Source organism: Oncorhynchus keta, chromosome 14 (assembly GCF_023373465.1).
Source record: "Oncorhynchus keta strain PuntledgeMale-10-30-2019 chromosome 14, Oket_V2, whole genome shotgun sequence".
Taxonomy (NCBI): Eukaryota; Metazoa; Chordata; class Actinopteri; order Salmoniformes; family Salmonidae; genus Oncorhynchus; species Oncorhynchus keta.
This window is the reverse complement of record NC_068434.1, coordinates 44,894,239-44,918,654: the sequence shown is the minus strand read 5'-3', so window position 1 is coordinate 44,918,654 and position 24,416 is coordinate 44,894,239. Positions and strand designations below refer to the sequence as shown.

Below are 24,416 nucleotides of genomic sequence, written 5' to 3'. Positions count from 1 at the left end.
CTCACACCCGCTTCCTCTAACAATAGAACCGCTGGGCCTCGAGGGACCTCCTTCAATCTAATGAGCAGTCATTCTGACTGCAATATTCTATACCTGTAATTAATACATTTCATATAATAAATGCTATTGAAAAGATTATAAATTGGTGTTTTATGAAGGCCATGGGTAAAATTAGAATACCATTTTTATATCAAATAACACAATAGCATTTTCATTAGTTTTACTGTAGGCTATATGTAAAAACCAAAAAACACATTGTGTGGACTGATATAGGGTACATACCGTTTTTTGAGATTAGAATTAGAACAGATCAATACAATAGACTGGCTCGCCCTGTTCTTCATTCACAATTGGTGATTACATAATTATGCATAGTTCGCTTCCCCTCACTCAACTCACCCATTCTCTCCATCATACCTTACTTCATTTATTTAATCCATTATGTGTGAAAATAGTTTCAGTTTTGAGTTAATTATCAAGGTGATCATCAGCTGGGTACTGCACTTTCAAATGTGGGGAGAAGTAGGGGCAACGGGGAAAAACCATTCAAAATATGACATGCCCTCCTAAAACTGGTTAAAACTCCAGTTATGTTTGTGATATTTATGATTCGAACAACGACAGTGTTATATGGACTGATTTAGGAATAGTCAAGAACGGAGGGGGGCATCACTTTAAAAATGTTTAATTTATGAGCAGTCAAAATGACTGCTTTAGCAGTTCTAGTGTTAGCCTGGAACAATGTATACAATAGCTTCATACAGGGACAGAGCTATCCCTCACTGCTGCACTCTGTCATCTTCATGTCGTATCAGCCCTCTATATTAAAGCCTGCGCTGTGGCGCTAGCTCTCTCCCTGGGGAAATTGGATTCAAAGCAGAAGGCGTCTCTCACAGGATGTCAGCTGGGTGCTGTGTCAGGCAGTTGATAATGCCATGGCTTTCCTCTCCCTCTCAAATGGAAGGGTGTGGAAATGTAATAATACTAGGGTCATTCTCGCTGACCGCCTCACTAAAGAAGCAGATGGTGATATTTGACAGGAATTGCACACGGTCAATGTGCCTCCCCCTCCTTTCCTCTGGCATATTGAGGCCTCAAACAATTCCATCAGAGTGGAGAGCGTTTCTGATAACACATTTGAAGCAGTCAACTAATTCAAAAGATGTTTGCGTTGATGTTTGGCATTATTTTGTAACCTAGTTCTGTGTGTGTGTGTCCGTCCAGTGCTCTGTCAGAAGATGAGAAGACGTCGCTGCGAGCTGGCCTGATCACCAACTTCAACGAGCCCGTCAACCAGGTCAGTCATTTTTTTGCGCGAGCTGTCAACCAATGACTCGTCCCTTTCGGAGCATCATTTCATCGACAACCATCACTAAGTAGAACACTCCCAAACAGCTTTCCAGTATGTCCATTTGGCTCTGTCTTGAGAAGTGGCCATACTTCAACAGGGACCCCTACCTAGGGATACCTCTCTACTAGTAGCAGTGGCTGTCTGTGTTCAAATGGAGAGCATTTCAGCCATTCTAGCCCCTTGTGTCTCACCTGTCTCTTCCTTTCTCTGTCACCCCTCTGGAAAGGAGGTTGACTCGGTCAGCAATCTGCCGTGATCCAATGATGTGTGTGTGGTCTAGAGTTAATCTCCCCCTAAGGCTGCATATAGTGTAGCCTTATGACACATCACCACCAAATGCCTCAGAGAGAGTGTGCTGCATGCATGCACAATCAAAAATCCAAAATGAAGAGAACACTCAGCTTGCCATAATGCATCTTGATCAATGTCCCTGTTCTCCTTTTGCTATGACTGTAATGCAGAAGTGAGTTTTGCCCGATCACACCAATTATCTTCACATACAAATACGATTCAGATTCAGATTTATTGCCATCTGTGCAGTCAGTGCAGTGACACTTCTTACAGAAGCTTATTGGCCCATCTTCAGTCCCAAGCAAGATATAAAATGTTATTTCTCACATGCTTCGTAAACAACAGATGAAATGCTTCCTTACGGGCCCTTCCCAACAACGCAGAGAGAAAGGAAATGGAGAAATAATAGGAAAGTAATAACACGTAATAATGAATACGATAACTTGGCTATATACAGTGCCTTCGGAAAGTATTCAGACCCCTTGACCTTTTCCACATTTTGTTACATTACGGCCTAATTCTAAAATGGATTAAATAAATAAAAAATCCTCCCCCAAATGTAAATAAAAAACATACCTTATTTTACATAAACATTCAGACCCTTTGCTATTAATACAAATTGAGCTCACCTGAATCCTGTTTCCATTGATCATCCTTGAGATGTTTCTACAACTTGATTGGAGTCCACCTGTGGTAAATTCAGTTGATTGGACATGATTTGGAAATGCACACTGTCTATATAAGGTCCAAAAGTTTACAGGGGAAGTTTGAGCAAAAAAAGTATTGAGGTCAAAGTAATTGTCTGAATCTCCTCAAAACCATTTGCTGATTGTAATCATTAAAGAATGAATCATACTCTCAATTAGTATTTGGTAGCATTGCCTTTAAATTGTTTGTATAACTTGGGTCAAACGTTTTGGGTAGCCTTCCACAAGCTTCCCACAATAAGTTGGGTGAATTTTGGCCTGTTCCTCCTGACAGAGTTGGTGTAACTGAGTCAAGTTTGTAGGCCTCCTTGCTCGCACACGCTTTTTCAGTTCTGCCCACAAATGTTGTTTAGGACTGAGGTCAGGGCTTTGTGATGGCCACTCCCAATACCTTGACTTCGTTGTCCGTAAGCCATTTAGCTACGACTTTGGAAGTATGCTTGGCGTCATTGTCCATTTGGAAGACCTATTTGTGACTAAGCATTAACTTCCTGACTGATGTCTTGAGATGTTGCTTCAATATATCCACATCATTTTCTTTCCTCATGAAGCCATCTATTTTGTGAAGTGCAACAGTCCCTCCTGCAGCAAAGCACCCCCACAACATGATGCTGCCACCCCTGTGCTTCACGGTTGGGATGGTGTTCTTCAGCTTGCAAGCCTCCCCCTTTTTCCTCCAAACATACCGGTGGTCATTATGCCCAAACAGTACTATTTTTGTTTCGTGAGACCAGAGGACATTTCTCCAGAAAGTAACATCTTTGTCCCCATGTGCAATTGCAAACCGTAGTCTGTCTTTTTTATGGTGGTTTTGGAGCAGTGGCTTCTTCCTTGCTGAGCGACCTTTCAGGTTATGTCGACATAGGACTCGTTTTACTGTGGCTATAGATACTTTTGTACCTATTTCCTCCAGCATGTTCACAAGGTCCTTTGCTGTTGTTCAGGGATTGATTTGCACTTTTCGCACCAAATTACGTTCATCTCTAGGAGGCAGAACGCGTCTCCTTCCTGAGCGGTATGACGGCTGCGTGGTCCCATGGTGTTTATACTTGTGTACTATTGTTTGTACAGATGAACGTGGTACCTTCAGGCATTTGGAAATTGCCTCCAAGAATGAACCAGACTTGTAGAGGTCTAAAGAAAATTGTATGAGGTCTTTGCTGATTTCTTTTCATTTTCCCATGATGTCAAGCAAAGAGGAACTTAGTTTGAAGGTAGGCCTTGAAATATATCCACAAGTAAACCTCCAAATGACTCAAATGATGTCAATTAGCCTATCAGAAGCTTCTAAAACCATGAAAACCATGACATTTCCCAAGCTGTTTAAAGGCACAGTCAACTTAGTGTATGTAAACTTCTGACACAGAGAAATAATTGGTCTGTCAACAATTGTTGGAAAAATGACTTGTCATGCACAAAGTAGATGTCCTAACCAACTTGCCAAAACTATAGTTTGTTAACAAGAAATTCATGAAGTGGTTGAAAAACAAGTTTTAATGACTCCAACATAAGTGTATGTCGACTTCAACTGTACCTGGCATTTAATTACTTTCTAGGAATAAGGTGATTTCAGCAGAAATTAAATTGACAAACTCCTTAGCTGAGAGTAAAAGGGGGTTAAAATGCCATTGATAAAACAGGAGGTCGCTGGGGAAAATCTAGTTCAAGCATTCATGGTGAATGGTCAGAAGTAAAAATACTCTCATTAGTACACCTCCGAAGGCTGAAGTTTTTTGTCCAAAAATAAGTCATCAGTGTGGGAGTATGTTTGATGAACATGAGAAAAAAAGGAATATTGTCTTATCTGTCGGGTGTAGGAAACACCAGGCCTCAAACATAGCATATTTCTGAAGAAATTATTGAATAAGTAGTGCACATTTAGATAGGCCTGTAGTTCTTTGTGAGGACATTGTACAGTTGACACCCCCCTAAAATCAACAAATGGGAATCAACATTGGGTTTAGCAGAAAAAAGGAAGAAATTAAACTTGTCATCCCAATCGTTAGCATAATGATGAGCCAAAACAAGAGGGGTAGAAAACAGTTTACCGGTTACTATGACGTATCGTCCCTAAGGACGATAATGGCAGCACCTCTTGATTTACTATGAAAGTTAGAGTGGAACACTTTTCCAACCCAGTCCCTATGCATCCTAAAGTGCTCACCAGTCCTCAAGTGAGTCTCTTGTAGAAATGCAACATTTGCGTTCAAACCCTTTAAGTGTGTCCGCACCCTCTTACGCTTCACAGGGTTGTTAGCCCCTTTGATGTTCCACGAAATGTACCTGATCGTATTATTTCAGCCACCCTGAGCACCCCCGTTATACAACCCTGTGATTAGAGCATAGAGTGGGAAAGCAATGAATACCCAAAGACCCCAGAATAACTTGTCTAAAAAAACAACTAAAAAGATAATGATAACATTAGAATTGAACAATTCAATCTCCCTCCCCACAACCATCTTCCCCAAACAATTCCTCCCCAAACGAGGTACAAGCCTAAATAGAACATGTTCTTGGCCCAGTATGTCTGTGAGAGTGCGGTGTTAAACCCAAACCCACAGTCCCGCTCTTTAAAGTCGTGTTTTGTGTTCGTGGATCAAGCAGCAAAAAGAGAAAAAAAGAGAGTGCACAATCGTAATTACAAAAGTACCACTTGTAGATAATATAATTATATTCCCAGTCTTATAACAGGCATTGAGAGAGAAAATAAATCAAATGTATCACGGCTCTCAACCAAAAACCTAATTTGATGTAGGCAAATCGTAGCAAGACTATTCAAAAATAATAATTGTCTGGTTGGACAATAAGACAACTTACAGCCAAGACCCAAAAATGTGTGTGCAACGGTGAAAGTTTGCTGGGCATAAATGACATTCAAAACCTTTAAAATTGAAGCGAAGACCCCCAAAAACGTGTAGCCTCAGAACATTTTCTGTTTACTGGGTCGGTATAAACAGATGCAGTGAAGCAATAACCCAAAATATTTTGAGTCGCTGAGGCACTATGTAAACAAACCAAATAGGTGAATGAGACAGCCTGGAAACAAATGAGCTAAGTAAAACCTTAATACATTGAAATTAATATGAATGAATGCTTGTAAGGCAAGCAAACTAGATGATATCAAATGAGCTTGAGTGGGCTCGCCAACTCCCCAACTGTACAAGAATAGTACGTTTTCACTAAACATAGTTGTACCACAGGTGGGCTACTTACTTACTATCCACAGTTTGCAAGCAACACTTGCTGATCTATGGGCAAATTCAAGACTTCTTGATGTGACGTTGAATGTGAGCCATACCCTCATCCGGAGAATCAAATGTGTAGTCTTTACGATCATGAGAAAGCCATAGACGGGCCGTGAATCTCAGTCCATACTTCACACCTGGATGGTCGTGTAGTAGTCGTTTGCCCTGCCCGAAACTGCGCACTACCTGGAAACAGTGGGGGAGTAGTCCCTCCAACCACTCTGACATTGATGCAATTGAAAATCACATCAAACACATATCAAAACATTAGCATGCTTTTAAAACCCAGTTAGGCTACAGTTTTTGACCTCACTGTGATGATCAATTTGAAGAAATAGTTCAACAGCTGTTTGAAACTGAGTGGAAAACATAGTAATTGTGGATGTTCTTTGAAAGCCAACCGCAATGAAATGGACAGCGCTTTCTAAGGTGATGATTAATTCAAAGCGTTTAACCTCTGGGATTATGTGGGACGCTAGCGTCTGGGATATAGCGTCCCACCTGGCCAAAAGCCAGGGAAAATGGAGAGCGCCAAATTCAAATCAATTACTATAAAAATCAAACGTTCATTAAATGACACATGCAAGATAGCAAATTATAGCTACACTTGTGAATCCAGCCAACACGTCAGGTTTCAAAAAGGTTTTTCGGCGAAAGCAAACAATGCTATTATCTGAGGATAGCACCTCCGTGAACAAAAGAGAGAAAGCATATTTCAACTCTGCAGGCGCGACACAACGCAGAAATAAAAAATATAATTCATGCCTTACCTTTGACGAGCTGCTTTTGTTGGCACTCCAATACGTCCCATAAACATCACAAATGGTCCTTTTGTTCGATTAATTCCCTCCATATATATCCAAAATGTCCATTTATTTGGCGCGTTTGATCCAGAAAAACAACCGGTTCCAACTTGAGCAACGTGGCTACAAAATATCTCAAAAGTTACCTGTAAATTTTGCCAAAACATTTCAAACTACTTTTGTAATACAACTTTAGGTATTTTTTAACTTAAAAAAAATAGATAAAATTGAAGACGGGATGATCTGTGTTCAATACAGGAAGAAAACAAACTGAAGCATGCTTTCTGGTCACGCGCCTCTATCTAACAGTACACTTCAAGTGACCCTCGTTCAAGATGGCCATACTTCTTCATTACACAAAGGAATAACCTCAACCAATTTCTAAAGACTGTTGACATCCAGTGGAAGCGATAGGAACTGCAAGAAGGTCCCTTAGAAATCTGGATTCCCAATGAAAAGGCCATTGAAAAGAGAGTGACCCCCAAAAAATAAAAAATAAATAAATCTGAATGGTTTGTCCTCGGGGTTTCGCCTGCTAAATAAGTTCTGTTATACTCACATACATGATTCAAACAGTTTTAGAAACGTCAGTTTTCTATCCAAATATACTAATATGCATATCTTATCTTCTGTGGATGAGTAGCAGGCAGTTGAATTTGGGCATGCATTTCATCCGGACGTGAAAATACTGCCCCCTGTCACCAAGAAGTTAAGACAATGCATGTAGAACCTACCAGCTCTGTCTCACGCCAGAATTAGATGTTTATCCATGTTTCTCAAATGTCAAATTCCCACAATGACAAAGCAAAAACAGGTTTTTAGAAATGTTTGGATGTTTAAATTATTATATTTTTAAAATTCCATTTACACAAGTATTCATACTCTTTACTCAGTACTTTTTTGAAGCAGCTTTGGCAGCAATTTACAGCCTCGAGTCTTCTTGACGCTATGACGCTACAAGCTTAGCACACCTGTATTTGGGGAGTTTCTCCCATTCTTCTCTGCAGATTCTCTCAAGCTCTGTCAGGTTGGATGGGGAGTGTCGATGCACAACTATTTTCAGGTCTCTCCAGAGATGATTGATCAGGTTCAAGTCCGGTCTCTGGCTGGGCCACTCTAGGGCATTCAGAGACCTGTCCCGAAGCCACTTCTGCGTTGTCTTGGCTGTATGCTTCGGGTCATTGTCCTGTTGGAAGGTGATTCTTCACCCCAGTCCGAGGTCCTGAGCACTATGGAGCAGGATTTCCTCAAGGATCTCTCTGTACTTTGCTCCGTTCATCTTTCCCTTGATCCTGACTAGTCTCCCACTACCCGCTGCTGAAAATCATCCCACAGCATGATGCTGCACCACCATGCTTCACCGTAGGAATGGTGTTGGCCAGGTGATGAGCGGTGCCTGGTTTCATCAGACGTGATGCTTTGCATTCAGGCCAAAGTGTTACATTTTGGTTTCGTCAGACAAATTTCACCAAGGTCAGTCCCCTGGTCCTGATTGGTTCAGCTCACCCCCACTTCTTAACGCAGATGGAACCGGTGTTCATGGGACCTTAAGGTGAACCTGTTGCAGTCAACACAAGACGTGGTTGGGCACTCCAAGGGCCTTCTAACTTCCTGTCCAATTCCGGTAAGGAACAACAGTGCCTGTTCACTTCCACCATCTCCTGTTCAGATGACCTCAATCGTCTATGAATGACAGGTGCTTCCTTTTGGCACAACCTGCAGCCTCTTTTATGCCACATTCGCCTTGCAGCAACATGTGTGCGATCATAAGGATTGTAATGAGGATGTGCTACAGATGGTGGAACATGCCTTCTAAGTCGACAATTGCCTGCACAGCCTCCCTGAATACCAGGAAGCACGCCAGCTGGTGAACAAGTCAAGGACTCTGCTTGCCACAGAAGGATTTGAGATCAGCCAATGGGCGAGTAATGTCCCAGCTGTTGTTGAGCATCTCCCTAAAGAAGCAAGATCTGTGAGCACAGAACTGTGGCTCTCCCAAGACCGTGTGGACCCTGAAGAGCCCGCGTTAGGACTCCGATGGCACTGCCCTACAGACACATTGGGGTACAACGGATGGAGCTGATGCCCACCATGAGGACGCAGACCTCCCTTCGTAGAAAGGAAGATGGAGGCTTTTAATAAGTTTGAATTAGTTACAATAATTCTGGTGTGGATGGATAAAAGCCCATTAGATTTGAATTTAGAATCCTTTAAATGTAATTTGATGTACCAGAACCTTTTATTGATGTACACGGTTTTTTCATTTTGAGATTCCGGTGAATTATTTTTGTTTCCTTTCATGTGTTCTACCAATTATTATTGGATTATTCACCATGGCAACCAATTGTTAGTATAGAAATTGATCTTATTTCTCAGTTCGGTTGGCTTTTGTTGAGATCAGACAGTTTTAATTTGCAGGGATATTTGTGTGTTTTTTAACCAAATGTAAGTCAGAACAAATACTTATTTCACTTTTGTAATATTCCTGTTGCTGCTGTTATCTGTAAATACAAGATATTTGTATGTAGAGGAGTAACTTTCTTCACGAGTTCTACTATTTTGTACAATTGGAATTAGCCTTCCAGTTGTTGTTACTGTAATGTTAATTCTCCTGAGAGGAATTATGGTGTTATTTTTCTCTTATTGTAAATTGTGTATAGAGATTTCTGACATTAATATAATATTGTTTATTGGATTTACATTGTATTATTTTTTTTATCCTGTTTCCCTCTGTACATGTATACTCTGTTGCATCATTAAAATCCTTGACTGTGCTTCTGTGTCTGTCATCACTCTTTGACCAAAGTGCAGTCCTATATCCGTTTACTCCCAGTGGCTTATCCACACATTCGAGTGCACCAGCCATCTAGCTAAGGATTTTTGTGATTATTTGTCAGTATTTTGGACAACAGTCCCATAACTTTGGTGCAGTACAACTTCATCATCATGCTAGCAAACCTGCTACCGTAATGGCTATTCAAACATACTAGCACTGAGCTGCTGCTAACTGGAAACGGTTTGCTCTGCTGATCGAACATGGTGTGTCTTAGTAGCCACGCGCCCGTGTGTCTGCTGCCGGTGTTCCATATCTCATGGGAGGGCCCAGTTATTTTAAAAGTTAGGAACTATTGTTAACCAGGCAGATCGTTATACACTAAACAACCATATAAACGCAACATGTAACAATTTCAAAGATTTCACGGAGTTGCAGTTCTTATAAGGAAAGCAGTCAATTTAAATAAATTCAATAGGCCCTAATCTATGTCTTTCACATGACGGCGAATATAGATATGCATCGGTTGGTTAGTTGTTGTAGACAAGGACGCGTGGAGCACAGCAAAATCGCCTCAATTAGCCTTGCTGACTAGCTAGCTGGCTAACTAATTTAGTTGGCTAGTGTAGCTAGCTAGCTTCTTTATATCGATTTGATGCAGTCAAGACAGACACTACCATATGAGATTATAGATAACCTATAGCAGCAACAACTAACTTTTGCGAGTCGGGTTGGCTACTTTTTCTCTTTCTCCGTCCATGTCGGACACACCTGCTCCTCTTGTGCCCCTCCCCCACTTGTCTGTGCTGAAACAACAAGCAGAGAGCAAGTCCCCATTTGAAGTTGCACAAAAATGTTTTCTTTAATGCACGTGTTTTGACTATCCGGATATCCAAAAACATTCCTGATATTATTCTAATAATGTTTAACCTATTATATATGTTTCCTGTATGACCAGATAGCCACCCAGATAGCAGTGCTGATAGCCAAGGTGGCTCGTCTGGACTGTCCCCGCCAGTGGCCAGAGCTGATACCCATCCTGCTTGAGTCAGTGAAGGGTCAGGATGGGCTGCAGCAGCACAGGGCTCTACTCACCTTCTACCACGTCACAAAGACCCTGGCCTCCAAGCGCCTGGCCCAGGACAAACGACTGTTTCAAGACGTAAGGACGCCCGTCGCAACATCTCGTTCTCTCCCTCTTTTTTTCACTCTTCACTTTCCCTTTTTCTTTACTTTTCCTTTTTATTTTTTCCTCTCTTTGTGAGTCTAAATACTTAGTGCCTTCAGAAAGTATTCACACCCCTTGACTTTTTCCATTTTTTTTGTGTTACAGCCTGAATTTAAAATGGATTAAATAGAGATTTTGTGTCACTGGCCTACCCACAATAATGTCAAATATTAAATATTTACAAATTAATTTAAAATTGAAATCTGAATAAGTATTCAACCCCTTTGTTATGGCAAGCCTTATGACTACATCTATGTAACCCACACATACAATTATCTGCAAGGTACCTCAGTCGAGCTTTGGATTTCAAACACAGATTCTACCACAAAGACCAGGGAGGTTTTCCAATGCTTCGCAAAGAAGGGCACCTAGATGGATAAAAATCAAAAGCGGACATTGAATATCCCTTTGCGCATGGTGAAGTTATTAATTACACTTTGGATGATGTATCAATACTAGAGGTCGACCGATTATGATTTTTCAATGCCGATAGCGATACCGATTATTGGAGGACCAATCGATACCGATTAATCGGACGATTTTATTTAGTTATTTATTTGTAATAATGACAATTAAAACAATACTGAATGAACACTTATTTTAACTTAATATAATACATCAAGAAAATCAATTTAGCCTCAGTAAATAATGAAACATGTTCAATTTGGTTTAAATAATGCATAAACAAAGTGTTGGAGAAGAAAGTAAAAGTGCAATATGTGCTATGTAAGAAAGCTATGAAAGCTGGTGGTTCCTTTTAACATGAGTCTTCAATATTCCCAGGTAAGAAGTTTTAGGTTGTAGTTATTATACGAATTATAGGACTATTTCCCTCTATACCATTTGTATTTCATTAACCTTTGAATATTGGATGTTCTTATAGGCACTTGAGTAGAGTGAGTGGCGTTTGAAACGCTATTAGCGCGCGCTAACTAGCGAGCCATTCCACTTCGGTTACACCAGCTTCATCTCGGGAGTTGATAGGCTTGAAGTCATAAACAGCGCAATGCTTGACGCACAACGAAGAGCTGCTGGCAAAATGCACAAAAGTGCTGTTTGCATGAATGTTAACGAGCCTGCTTCTGCCTACCACCGCTCAGTCAGATACGTAGATACTTGTATGCTCAGTCAGATTATATGCAACGCAGGACACGCCAGATAATATCTAGTAATATCATCAACCATGTGTAGTTAACTAGTGATTATGATTGTTTTTTATAAGATAAGTTTAATGCTAGCTAGCAACTTACCTTGGCTTACTGCATTCGCGTAACAGGCAGTCTCCTTGTGGAGTGCAACGAGAGAGAGGCATGTCGTTATTGCATAGGACTAGTTAACTGTAAGGCTGCAAGATTGGATCCCCTGAGCTGACAAGGTGAAATCTGTCGTTCTGCCCCCGAACGAGGCAGTTATCTCACCGTTCCTAGGCCGTCATTGAAAATAAGAATATGTTCTTAACCGACCTGCTTAGTTAAATAAAGGTCTAAAAAAATATTTAAAAATCGGCAAATCGGCGCCCAAAAATACCAATTTCCGATTGTTATGAAAACTTGAAATCGGTCCTAATTAATCAGCCATTAATTAATCGGTCGACCTCTAATCAATACACCCAGTCACTACAAAGATACAGGCGTGCGGTGTACCAGGATGTACCAACCCTGTTGTGGTTCTGGAGAACATGGTTTAAAGGTCAAACACTCCCATGTGAGTCTCTCTCCTTTTCTGTACCTCTCTCTATACACTGAAGTTGTTTGCTAAGATGACATTGAATGTTCCTGAGTGGCCTAGTTACAATTTTGACTTAAATCAGCTTTTAAATCTATAGCGCGACATTGGAATGGCTGTCCAGTTATGATCAACGACGAACTTGACGGCACTTGAAGAATTTAAAAAAGAATGTGCAAATATTGTACCATCCAGTTGTGCAAAGCTCTTAGAGACTTACCCAGAAAGACTCAAAGCTTTAATCGCTGCTAAAGGTGAATCTAACATGTATTGACTTCGGGGTGTGAATAATTATGTCAATTAGATATTTCTGTTTCGTTTTCAGTAAATTTGCTCAAGTTTCTAAAAACATGTTTTCACTTGTCATTGTGGGGTATTGCATGAAAGTGTGTAGTGATGCATGAAAAAAAAACATTTAATTCATTTTGAATTCAGGCTGTAACACAACAAAATGTGGATTAAGTCAAGGGGTATGAATATTTCTAAGGGCACTGTATTTCTCCCGTGCATTCACTCTCTGTAGTTCTCAATTTTATTTCCTTCCTCCACCTGCCCGTCCCTGCTGCTCTCTTCCGCGGTTTGATACACGTGCTGTGCCAGCCTTGGCCTCTGGGGGTCTCTGTTTAGCTGTGTACTGACTTCTCTGCAGTGTGTGTGTGTACAGATGCTCAGACTCTGAAGTAACACCATTTCCCCTCTATGTTTTTTAAAGACGATAAGTCTTTACATAAAGCGTGGGGTCAGACTGTGGGCTGTGTGGGCAATCTTTCAGAGACTCATTAAACTGAGATTTTTAATGATGCAGGCAGTGATGTTGATTTCAGTACTAAATGGCCCATCAACAAACACAGCTATCCTCCGCACAACCCAGTGTCAACGCGGTGGCTCACAGAAAACACCAAGAAACAGACAAAAAACTAGTCCATGGCATTGGGCAACCAGAGCTCCACATTCATCGATAATGAATCGTATCCAATTTCAATTTCCCCTGTGAATGTTTTTCATCTTTGTAGGGCTGGTCCATATGGCCAAAGTATTATATCATATTTATACAAATAAAATTGAAATTTGTTTGATATTTTATGTTGTGAAATAATAACAAAAATGTAAACGCAACATAAAACAACTTCAAAGATTTTACTGAGTTACGGTCCATGAGGAAATCAGTCGATTTAAATAAATAAATGATGCCCTAATCTATGGATTTCACAACACTGGGAATACAGATATGTGTCTGTTGGTCACATATACATTCAAAATGTGTGTCACAGTGGGCCTCGGGATCTCATCATGGTATTTCTGTTTATTGAAATTGCCATTGATAAAATGCATTTTAGTTCGTTGTCTGTAGCTTATGCCTCCCCGTACCGTAACCACACTGCCACCATGGGGCACTCTGTTCACAACGTTGACATCCACAAACTGCTCGCCCACACGACGCCGTACACGTGGTCTGAGGTTGTGAGGCCGGTTGGACATACTGCCAAATTTTATAAAATGACGTTTGAGGCAGCTTATGGTAGAGAAATGAACGTTACATTCTCTGGTAACAGCTCTGGTAGACATTTCTGCAGTCAACATGCCAATTGCGCGCTCCCTCAACTTGAGACATTGTGGCATTGTGTTGTGACAAAGCTGCACATTTTAGAGTTGCCTTTTATTGGCCCCGGCACAAGGTGCACCTGTGTAATGATCATGCTGTTGAATCAGCTTCTTGATATGCCACACCTGTCAGGTGGATGGATTATCTTTGCAAATGAGAAATGCTCACTAACAGTGATGTAAATAAATTTGTGAAAAATTTGAGAAATAAGCTTTTTGTGCGTTTTCATTAATTTCTGCATTTCCCGCACGATATGAGCATAAAATTCGAGGCATTATTTTGACCAAATATTGCAATTGTTATTTGACTTGCAATTTAGATCAATTTAGGATTAAAACACTTGGCTGACCTGTTGAAATCATGGAAATAGAATAATTTTTCAAATTCTGTAGTTGGCATTAACCCAAACCCATCCAATCATCAATACTGGTATAGAGTGAAATACAGTATACCGCCCAGCCCTAGCTCTGTGCTTCTAGGACGGCCTTTTACCTCTGAATGATTCAAATATGTTAAGGAGTGTTTTAGTTAGTCCTCCCTACTTAACCTGTCCTCTGGTGATGGCCTCAGGTTGGCTGATCAGATTGATTTGAGAAGGTTGATTTTTAGACTGAACAGTAAAAGTAACAGTACAGTAACTCTGCAGGCCTGGATAATACACTCGCTACATAGTGTGGTCCTCTAGCTCAGTTGGTAGTGAGTTTGATTCACGCCACCACATATACATGAAAAAAATTATGAGCGCATATGTCCATTCAGATAAGTGTCTGCTTAATGGCATACATAATAATAATGTTCATGCAGGCCATATCTCTGTCCCTTTTCAGTAGTTCTGAGAAGCAGGTGTGTCAGTTCTCCCAGACAGGTTGGATGGACTGATAAACACGCACCAGGGTTTCAGTTAGGAAAATGTGTCGCTCGATATTTGACTGGCATCGTTTTAATTTCCCAGACATTTGAGAAATTTATGGGACCCATATGGTGTCCACTCACAGTGCTCAGAATGACAGAAATCCCATTTAGATTATGGTAATTCGTATTAATACAAGTCAAGGATGCAATGATGTGCGGTCCTTCTTACCGAATTCTGATGTGCACTTTGAAGATGTTAGAATAACTGTCCACATTTTACTTTTCCTCAGCTCACGAACAGCAAAATCACTAGCCTATGTCAATCTACTATTCCCCCATAGTATACAATTTGACCTATTCAATTGGTCAGCTTGGCGTGAACGAAAATGTCCTATTCCATACACTCTGGGACCGTTGTGTGGCAATGGATCCCAAATTCATACAACCAGTGTGCCTAGGCTACATAAAAGAAAAGTAAAATGCAATGAGTGATGCTACAGATCAGAACATTTAGCTTGTTCACATTTTAAGCACAGCAATGCGCACAAGGCAGTAGGCTATGCACGAATGTTTGTTCCGTAATGCAATTAGTGGGAAAACGCACACCGCTCATGCTAGCGGTTTCACGTGTCAGATGAAAATATCCATTAGACATTTAGAAAGAGGACAGATCTAATTTTATTTAAAAAAAATATATTTCACCTTTATTTAACCAGTTGCAACGAGCAAACCCGTATCCGGGAGCATAATCATAGACTCAAGCGCATTAGCATAACGCATGAAAATCGCAAATGAAATGAAATAAATATATTTAAACACAAGCTTAGCCTTTTGTTAACAACACTGTCATCTCAGATTTTCAAACTATGCGTTACAAACGCTAGACAAGCATTTGTGTAAGTTTATCATGGCATAATGCTATGCTAGGCTCTGCTCGCAGCAGGCAACATTTTCACGAAAATAAGAAAAGCAACCAAGTTTTCACCAAATCATTTACCTTTGAATAACTTCGGATGCTTTCACTCAGGAGACTCCCAGTTAGATAGCAAATGTTCCTTTTTTCCAAAAATATCATTTTTGTAGGCAAAAAAGCTCCCGTTTATTCACCATGCTTGGCTGAAAAATAGACCGCCAAACTTTTTTCAAACTTAGCTACATAATATCGACAGAAACACAGCAAACGTTGTTTAGGATCCATCCTCAAGGTGTTTTTAACAAATATATTCGATAATATATCCGCAGAGGCAGTTGGTTTCTCATAAGAAGCGATTGGAAAAATGGCTACCTCAGTATTTTACGCAAGGTTTTCTGCGGGAGACACCATGTGACCACATGCCATATATGGTCCCTTACAGCCATTCTTCAAGGGAAATGCCTAAAAAGACGTCACAGTGCTGTAGACACCTTGGGGAAAATGTGGAAAACGCAAGCTCATTCGTAGCTCAATCACAGCCATATAAGGAGTCATTGGCATGAGGCGGTTTCAAAAAATGTGTCACTTCCTGGTTGGATTTTTATCTGGGTTTCGCCTGTAACATCAGTCCTGTGGCACTCAATATCTTTGCAGTTTTGGAAACGTCAGAGTGTCTTCTTTCCAAAGCTGTCAAATATATGCATAGTCAAGCATCTTTTCGTGACAAAATATCTTGTTTAAAACAGGAAAGTTTTTCATCCAAAAATTAAAATAGCGCCCCCTAAATCCAACTGGTTTTAACCAGGTAGGCTAGTTGAGAACAAGTTCTCATTTACAACTGTGACCTGGCCAAGATAAAGCATAGCAGTGTGAACAAATAACAACACAGAGTTACACATGGAGTAAACAATAAACAAGTCAATAACACAGTAGAAAAAAAGTCTATATACATTGTGTGCAAAAGGCATGAGGAGGTAGGCGAATAATTACAATTTAGCAGATTAACACTGGAGTGATAAATGATCAGATGGTCATGTGCAGGTAGAGATACTGGTGTGCATAAGAGCAGAAAAGGAAATAAATAAAAACAGTATGGGGATGAGGTAGGTGAAATGGGTGGGCTAATTTACCGATGGACTATGTACAGCTGCAGCGATCGGTTAGCTGCTCAGATATCAGATGTTTAAAGTTGATGACCTGGAGCCAGTGTGTCTGGCGACGAATATGTAGCGAGGGCCAGCCGACTAGAGCATACAGGTCGCAGTGGTGGGTGGTATAAGGTGCTTTAGTAACAAAACGGATGGTACTGTGATAAACTGCATCCAGTTTGCTGAGTAGAGTATTGGAAGCTTTTTTGTAGATGACATCGCCGAAGTCGAGGATCGGTAGGATAGTCAGTTTTACTAGGGTACGTTTGGCGGCGTGAGTGAAGGAGGCTTTGTTGCGAACTAGAAAGCCGACTCTAGATTTGATTTTTAGATTGGAGATGTTTGATATGAGTCTGGAAGGAGAGTTTACAGTCTAGCCAGAAACCTAGGTACTTATAGATGTTCACGTATTCTAGGTCGGATATGCTGCAACTAGCATAGATTGAACAAGGTACCTAACCCTAATTGCTACTGTAAATCGTTCTGAATAAGAGTGTCTGCTAAATGACTAAAATAGAAATGTAATATGACTAGGATTGTGCCTTTGGCTACTGGACAATGAAAGGAAGTTTATATAAAATAATTGCCTCCGCAGATGTGGTCTGATTTTGGCTTGGCTACTTTGACGCAAGGTAAAATTTGTAAGTCGCTCTGGATAAGAGCGTCTGCTAAATGACTTAAATGTAATGTAATGTAATGTAAAGCATGCCTCATAGGATGTAGTAAAATGTCCAGGTTTCAAACAACTAGGCATATGTTTTCCAAATGCATGCTGCCTCCAGCTCATTGCAAGTTGCCTGCCTTATGCAAATTAACCTACAAATCGATAAGCATGACCAGTCAAAAGTGTTTCCATCAAAGCATTATTTTGCAATGGGATTTTTTTCATCTCCTGGACAATTGGGTGGCACCAATTTTGTTTATCGACGTTTCAATTTTTTTATCGGCCACAAGATGACTATTACTGACTAACGAAAACCTGGACACACATGGATGGATGGGACATTAACTGGCTCTCGGTTTAATTGGCCACTGGCTGCTCCCTGTAAACACTGGCACTCTGCCAGCTGCACATGACTGCCTCGTGGGCTGCTGGTAGAAAAATGACTGAGGAATGGGGAGAGAGGGAGGGTGAGATAGAGGGAGGAAATATTACTGAGAGAGATGGAGAAAGGGAGTAGAGCATAAGTGAGGAGAGAATGAGAGAGGAATCACAGAGTAACTTTCATGAACAAAAAAAATCTTCGACAATCAGATGTTTTAGGCTTAGTTGTAGTGAGACATGTCAATTCTGGTCTTCATTTTGATAGTTTGTCAAAAGGGATATATTTAGGTATTTTAAGTAGTGTAGTGCTCTTTGCCCCTAGCGGTTCAACCCTCCCATTGAAATCGTGATGTCAAGGCACCTTCAGAAGGTTCTATTACATCATCTCAAGGTAAGGGTTCGGTATGAAATACACTCTTTTCTAGATGTGCTGAGTGATACTTCCTCAAGGTTTACTATAAAAGCAGGTGACAGGTGTTCCCTTATTTGGCAATGTTCTTGTTAAGTGGAGTGTGCCAACATATTTTGCATGCTTCCTTGAGTAGACTACTGACGTTACACAAAATTCTAAAAGCAGTAAGCCATATTCCCACATATGACCAAATTCAATGTTTTTGCTTTCAGTTTCATACACTTCTAATGTGCTTTTACGAAGAACAAAACACACACTTAGGCTATGAGGATTATAGGTTTTATTTGTAGCTCCATCCATCGTGACAAGAAATAGATGACAATGGTGTCATGTAAACTCATTGGAATTTCTTTCTACCTGCTATGACTTGGTGTCGCAGTCTGCTAAGACAGTTGGGTCATAGTTTAATGGTTGTGAGTTCTAATCCCACGTGGGGCAGATCTTTTTTTAAATGACTTTTTATAATTTACTTACAATAATCATCTCGTGCCCACACACTTATAATTCTGAAAAGTGAAATCATTCCTGTGAGAGAGGTCGCCCTTGTAGTAGTCGTCGGTTTTCTTTTTCTTCCCAACATGTTACCACGTTAAATGCGAGTCCACAGTTCAAAGATTGAGGTGCCCCGTGGTGGATTCAGACTTACACCACAAGTGGCAATAGATGTAAGGAACTCGCCGCCTTACCGCTGTGCGCTAACTGTCAAGAGCTGTATATATTAGAGCGTGACAGTGGACTTCTGGTAAGTATGCTTTAGTAAGAAAGTGTTGCCAACTGTTCAACTGTTCACTCACCCCCAAAATGAATATTTATGAGCAATTCCCCCCACCCACAACTTCTCATCTGAACGCATTTTTGAATATGTATTATTAATTGAAGGGTTTGGACAAAGGCTGAAATTGGGGTTGAGAGTTACCATTTAGCATGTCTTTTGAATTGGGGTTTTGATAAAGAACCAGTAGTTCTTTACCAATAAAGAATATCACACTGGGTGAAATGCTATATTAAGCTTTGCAGATGACTCATAAATGAATGACTTGAATGGAATGAAAATGGGCCAATAGATTACTATCACCATGGGAGCCATTAAGCTTCTGAATATATCATGCATTAAAAATGGATTGTAATGACATGAATTAGACAAATAATAGCCTATACATATCAAAATTATCCAACTTGAGCTGAGTTTGGGCTTTTAATGCTTTGAAAACGATGCAAAAAAAGTTGGCTGGTGGACTGGAAGCTTCTGGAACCGTAGGGGGGGTGGGCTGCTGCACAGAGTTAAGCATATAATAATACTTTGGGGGATGCTTATATATTTGTCCTTTTACACACGTATACAAGTGTTCATCAGTGCAAGTGTGTAATGGAAATATTTGTCTTGCATATCCCAACTCCCCCTGAGACACCCGCAGGGAGTGGGGTCGCGTCCAGGATCACCATTGTCCAGCACACCTGGAGCAATTGGGATTCACAATGACATTAATTCAACTTCGGGATTCAAAGCAGATTCTTGCCCAACGCTCTAATCTCGAGGCTACCTGCTGCATAGTACCTGTACCACTGTAAATTTCCTTTGCGAAATGTTTCCTCACTGCAGAAAGTAGGTCCGGGACGATACCAGCTTCGCAAAAAAATCTTCCATGGCAAAAATGTAAACACAATACAGACCAAACTATTTGGTCCTTTAAAAACATGCTGTATGTAAAATATTATTTATTATAACTTGACAAATATATATGTTGTTCTGGATGATAACATAATGTTTGTTTCCAACATTATGGCTGCTTTCCTAAAGAAGTTAAATCCGCTTCGTGTTTTTCTTTGCCATGATACGAATGAGCATTGCCATACTGGTATTGTCCTGCCCCTAGCAGAAGGTCTACCAGGGTCTCGTTCAGAAGGCTCAAACAGACTAGTGTTGTATGCCCTTTTATAGGCTTTAATGGACTCTACTGAAGTGAAGCGAAGGGCCGAGGAAACAGCTCTTAAGAGGGTGTTATTCAAGATAATTCCTGGGTCTAAGGCCTTATTGCTCAGATAAAACTGTTGCATATATATATACACATATAAAAAAAGGTTAATGACATGTTTTCGATCAACATTATTTGAGTACATTTTTTTCCTCCTTCCACCATAGGAAGTCAAAAATTCAGATATTCTGATATTAGTTCTGATATTCTGAACTTGCTAGCCAAACTGGCTGGTTTTCCATTCTATTGGCATGGACATTCTAAGCAAAAAAAGGCTGCCAAGCAAGCTAGCTACTTCTCCTTTGCTAGCTAGCCAACTAACACAATCACATCAAGGAGCTGGAATGACAGTAAACTATGCATTTTCACCCTTTTCTATTGCCTTTTTTGGGGGAAATATCCAATATAGTGATCCTGATAATTATAATTTCCCTGGCTCAGAGAAGCTGCCAGTCTCATCACATTCATTTTTCACTATCGCATGGTCGAGATCGCAAAAATAAAATGCAACATTGTTGCACAGGTCGGATAGGCAGGCAGCAAGGTTTAGACAAAGTTCAACTGTTCCAAACCAAATGCTAGGCAAAAGGTTAATGGGAACAATAGAAATCCTAAGTGGGATTTTTTCTTCCTGACAAATATTTATCTGTTGCTCACAGTCCTTTCCACAGTATATCACTCATTAAGAGCTCTGGTGTGGAGCTAGGCGCGGCCAGAGAGGAAGAGGCACCCAAAATCTGTCCATGTGAGACGCGTTTTGCTTTGTATGGTGGTCTATGAGAGTGTTGAATTATGTGAGGTTTATTTGATCGAATTGAAGTTTTGTAATCTTTCGGCTGTTACAAACGTACTGATATAAGGGTATGCATGTGGCATTCTGGGAACTTTGATAAAAAACGACTGCGGTGCACATGCGTATCTGCCCTCTCGTTTGCTAGAATGGTCCTGCCTGTTCTCGCATGCCTCCAATCATTGAGGACTTGTATTTCCATTGGTAGAGCTGCCACTCGACTATCTTGACAATGTTGTAGATGATCTTTGGCAGGCCCCAGTTGCAGAGACTCCCTCCGTGGTGCTGAAATATAGCATGGGGAAATAATGTCTACGTACTTTTTTTCCTGGAAAGATTAACTATATGAATTGCCTGGCTAGGCTGTGGGACACTGGATATGAATTGATAATGAACAAGCTTTACCTGGGGATTGAGGTGTATAACTCCCTGCTATCAGCCAATCATCATCCAGGATCCGAACAAACTGTTTTATAATATGTAATTCAACCAATGAAGGCTGCTTTATTGGTTTATATCAAACAGTCTTATATAAGACCCCTGTGGTTTCACATAATATTAATAACGGATTGGATTTATTATTTATACAGCTCCTCTCCAGGTCCCTCATGAGTGGATTAGATACTTTTATTATGCCACTTTTCCATGTGCTCATTACCTTCCATGTCAGGCTTAATAGTCCATCCCTGGGTTTCTTGACTGGCTATCCCCTTATTCAGAACGAGGCAGGGCTTATGTGGTGAGGGCCAGCCAACGAGAGCATACTGGTCGCAGGGTTGGGTAGTATATGGGGCTTTGGTAACAAAACAGATGGCACTGTGATAGCCTCCAACACTCTACTCAGCAAACTGGATGTAGTCTATCTTTTAAATGACATTGCCGAAGTCGAGGATCGGAAGGGTAGTCCGTTTAATGAGGGTATGTTTGGCAACATGAGTGAAGAAGGCTTTGTTGTGAAATAGGAAGCCGATTGTAGATTTAATTTTAGATTGGAGATGCTTAATGTGAGTCTGGAAGGAGAGTTTACAGTCTAACCAGACACCTAGGTGTTTGTAGTCCACATATTCTAAGTCAGAACCGTCCAGAGTAGTGATGCTAGTCGGGCAGCAATCGGTTGAAGAGCATGCATTAGTTTTACTTGCATTTAAAAGGAGTTGGAGGCCACAGAAGGAGTGTTGTATGGCATTGAAGCTCGTTTGGCAGTTTGTTAGCACAGTGTCTAAAGAACAGCCAGATGTATACAGAATGGTGTCCTCTGCGTAGAGGTGGATCAGAGAATTACCAGCAGCAAGAGTGACATCATTGATTTATACAGAGAAAAGAGTCGGCCCGAGAATTGACCCCTGTGGCACCCCCATAGAGACTGCCAGAGGTCCGGACAACAGGCCCTCCGATTTGACACACTGAACTCTATCAGAGAAGTAGTTGGTGATCCAGGCGATGCAGTAATTTGAGAAACCAAGGCGGTTGAGTCTGCCGATAAGAATGCGGTGATTGACAGAGTCAAAAGCCTTGGCCAGGTCGATGAAGACGGCTTCACAGTACTGTCTTTTATCCATGGCGGTTATGGTATCATTTAGGACCTTGAGTGTGGCTGGGGTGCACCCATAACCAGCTTGGAAATCAGATTGCATAGTGGAGAAGGTTCGGTGGGATTCGAAATGGTTGATGTTTTGTTTGTTAATTAACTTGACTTTCAAAGACTTTAGGGAAGGATAGATATAAGTCTGTAACAGTTTGGGTCTAGAGTGTCTCCCCGTTTGAAGAGGGGGATGACCGCGGCATCTTTCCAATCTTAGGGTTTCTCAGATGATACGAAAGAGAGGGTGAACAGGCTAGTAATAGGGGTTGCAACAATTTCGGTGGATAATTTTAGAAAGAGAGGTTCCAGATTGTCTAGCCCAGCTGATTTGTGGGGATCCAGATTTTGCAGCTCTTTCATTACATCAACTGTCTGAATTTGGGTGAATGGGGAGGCTTGGGCAAGTTGATGCAGGGGGTGCTGAGCTGTTGGCCGGGGTAGGGGTAGCCAAGTGGAAAGCATGGCCAGCCGTAGAAAAATGCTTATTGAAATGATCGATTATCGTAGATTTATCGGTGGTGACAGTGTTTCCTACCCTCAGTGCAATGGGCAGCTGGGAGGAGGTGCTGTTATTCTCCATGGACTTTACAGTGTTCCGGAACTTTTTGGAGTTTGTGCTGCAGGATGAAAAATTCTGTTTGAAAAAGCTAGCCTTTGCTTTCCTAACTGCCTGTGTATATTGGTTCCTGACTTCCCTGAAAAGTTGCATATCGAGGTGGCTATTCGATGCTTATGCAGAACGCCACAGGATGTGTTTGTGCTGGTCAAGGGCAGTCAAGTCTGGGGTGAACCAAGGACTATATCTGTTCTTAGTTTTACTTTTTTAGAATGGGGCATGCTTATTTAAGATTGTGAGTAAAGCACTTTTAAAGAGCAACCAGCCATCCTTTACTGACGGGATGGGGTTAATATCCTTCCAGGAAACCCGGGCCAGGTCGATTAGAAAGGCCTGCTCGCTGAAGTGTTTTAGTGAGCATTTGGTAGTGATGAGGAGTGGTCGTTTGACCTCTGACCCATTACGCACGCAGACAATGAGGCCGTGATCACTGAGATCCGGGTTGAAAACAGCAGAGGTGTATTTAGAGGGCAAGTTGGTCAGGATGATATCTAAGATGGTTACGGATTTAGGGTTGTACTTTGTAGGCTCCTTGATAATTTGTGTGAGATTGAGGGCATCTAGTTTAGTTTGTTGGATGGCCGGGGTGTTAAGCATGTCACCTAACAGTACAAACTCTGACGATAGATGGGGGCAATCAATTCACATATGGAGGGACACGGCTGGGGGTCTATAACAAGCGGCAGCGGTGAGAGACTTGTTTCTGGAAAGGTGGATTTTTAAAAGTGTAAACTCGAATTGTTTGGGTACAGACCTGGATAGTATGACAGAACTCTGCATGCTATCTCTGCAGTAGATTGCAACTCTGCACCCTTTGGCAGTTATATCTTGTCAGAAAATGTATAGTTAGGGGATGGAAATTTCAGGATTTTTCGTGGCCTTCATAAACCAGTATTCAGACACAGCTATGACATCCAGGTCGGCAGAGTGCTAAAGCTGTGAATAAAGCAAATTTAGGGAGGAGGCTTTCGGTAATGTTACCGAGATTTTTCAACGTTATTCAATACATCTTAAGTTCCAGCTTGTCCAGAGTAGTTCAATAACATTTGTGTTATAATGGGTGTCAGAACAGACTGATGGGTTATAGTCCTAATCCCAGAGCCATTGCTGGCACACGACACCCCAAATCACTCCTGGATTGTCTACAAGAATCATCTTAATGGAGTAAATGTTAGAATAGGGAGGGAATATCAGTGCCTGTAAAATGCCTGTATATCAGGATGGTTGAATGGAATGAAGGAATAAATGGCATACAGGACATGTAGTGTTTTGGTTACTTAGAGTGAAATGGATTTATTCTTTATCCTTGGCACCATTTCCATCAAGCCTATAAAGTGCTGACTGTGTGATGGGTGTTTT

The 24,416-nt window shown here is 41.0% G+C and overlaps 1 protein-coding gene across 1 annotated transcript in view; it reads left to right on the top strand.

The window, feature by feature from the left end:
* The window catches only part of ipo11 (importin 11), a 234,524-nt gene that overhangs the window by 23,029 nt on the left and 187,079 nt on the right, over positions 1-24,416 (top strand). The window contains exons 4-5 of the mRNA XM_035786216.2: positions 1,225-1,297; positions 10,129-10,332. Of these exons, the coding sequence (XP_035642109.1) occupies positions 1,225-1,297; positions 10,129-10,332 (277 nt within the window). The remainder of the gene's footprint in view (positions 1-1,224; positions 1,298-10,128; positions 10,333-24,416) is intronic.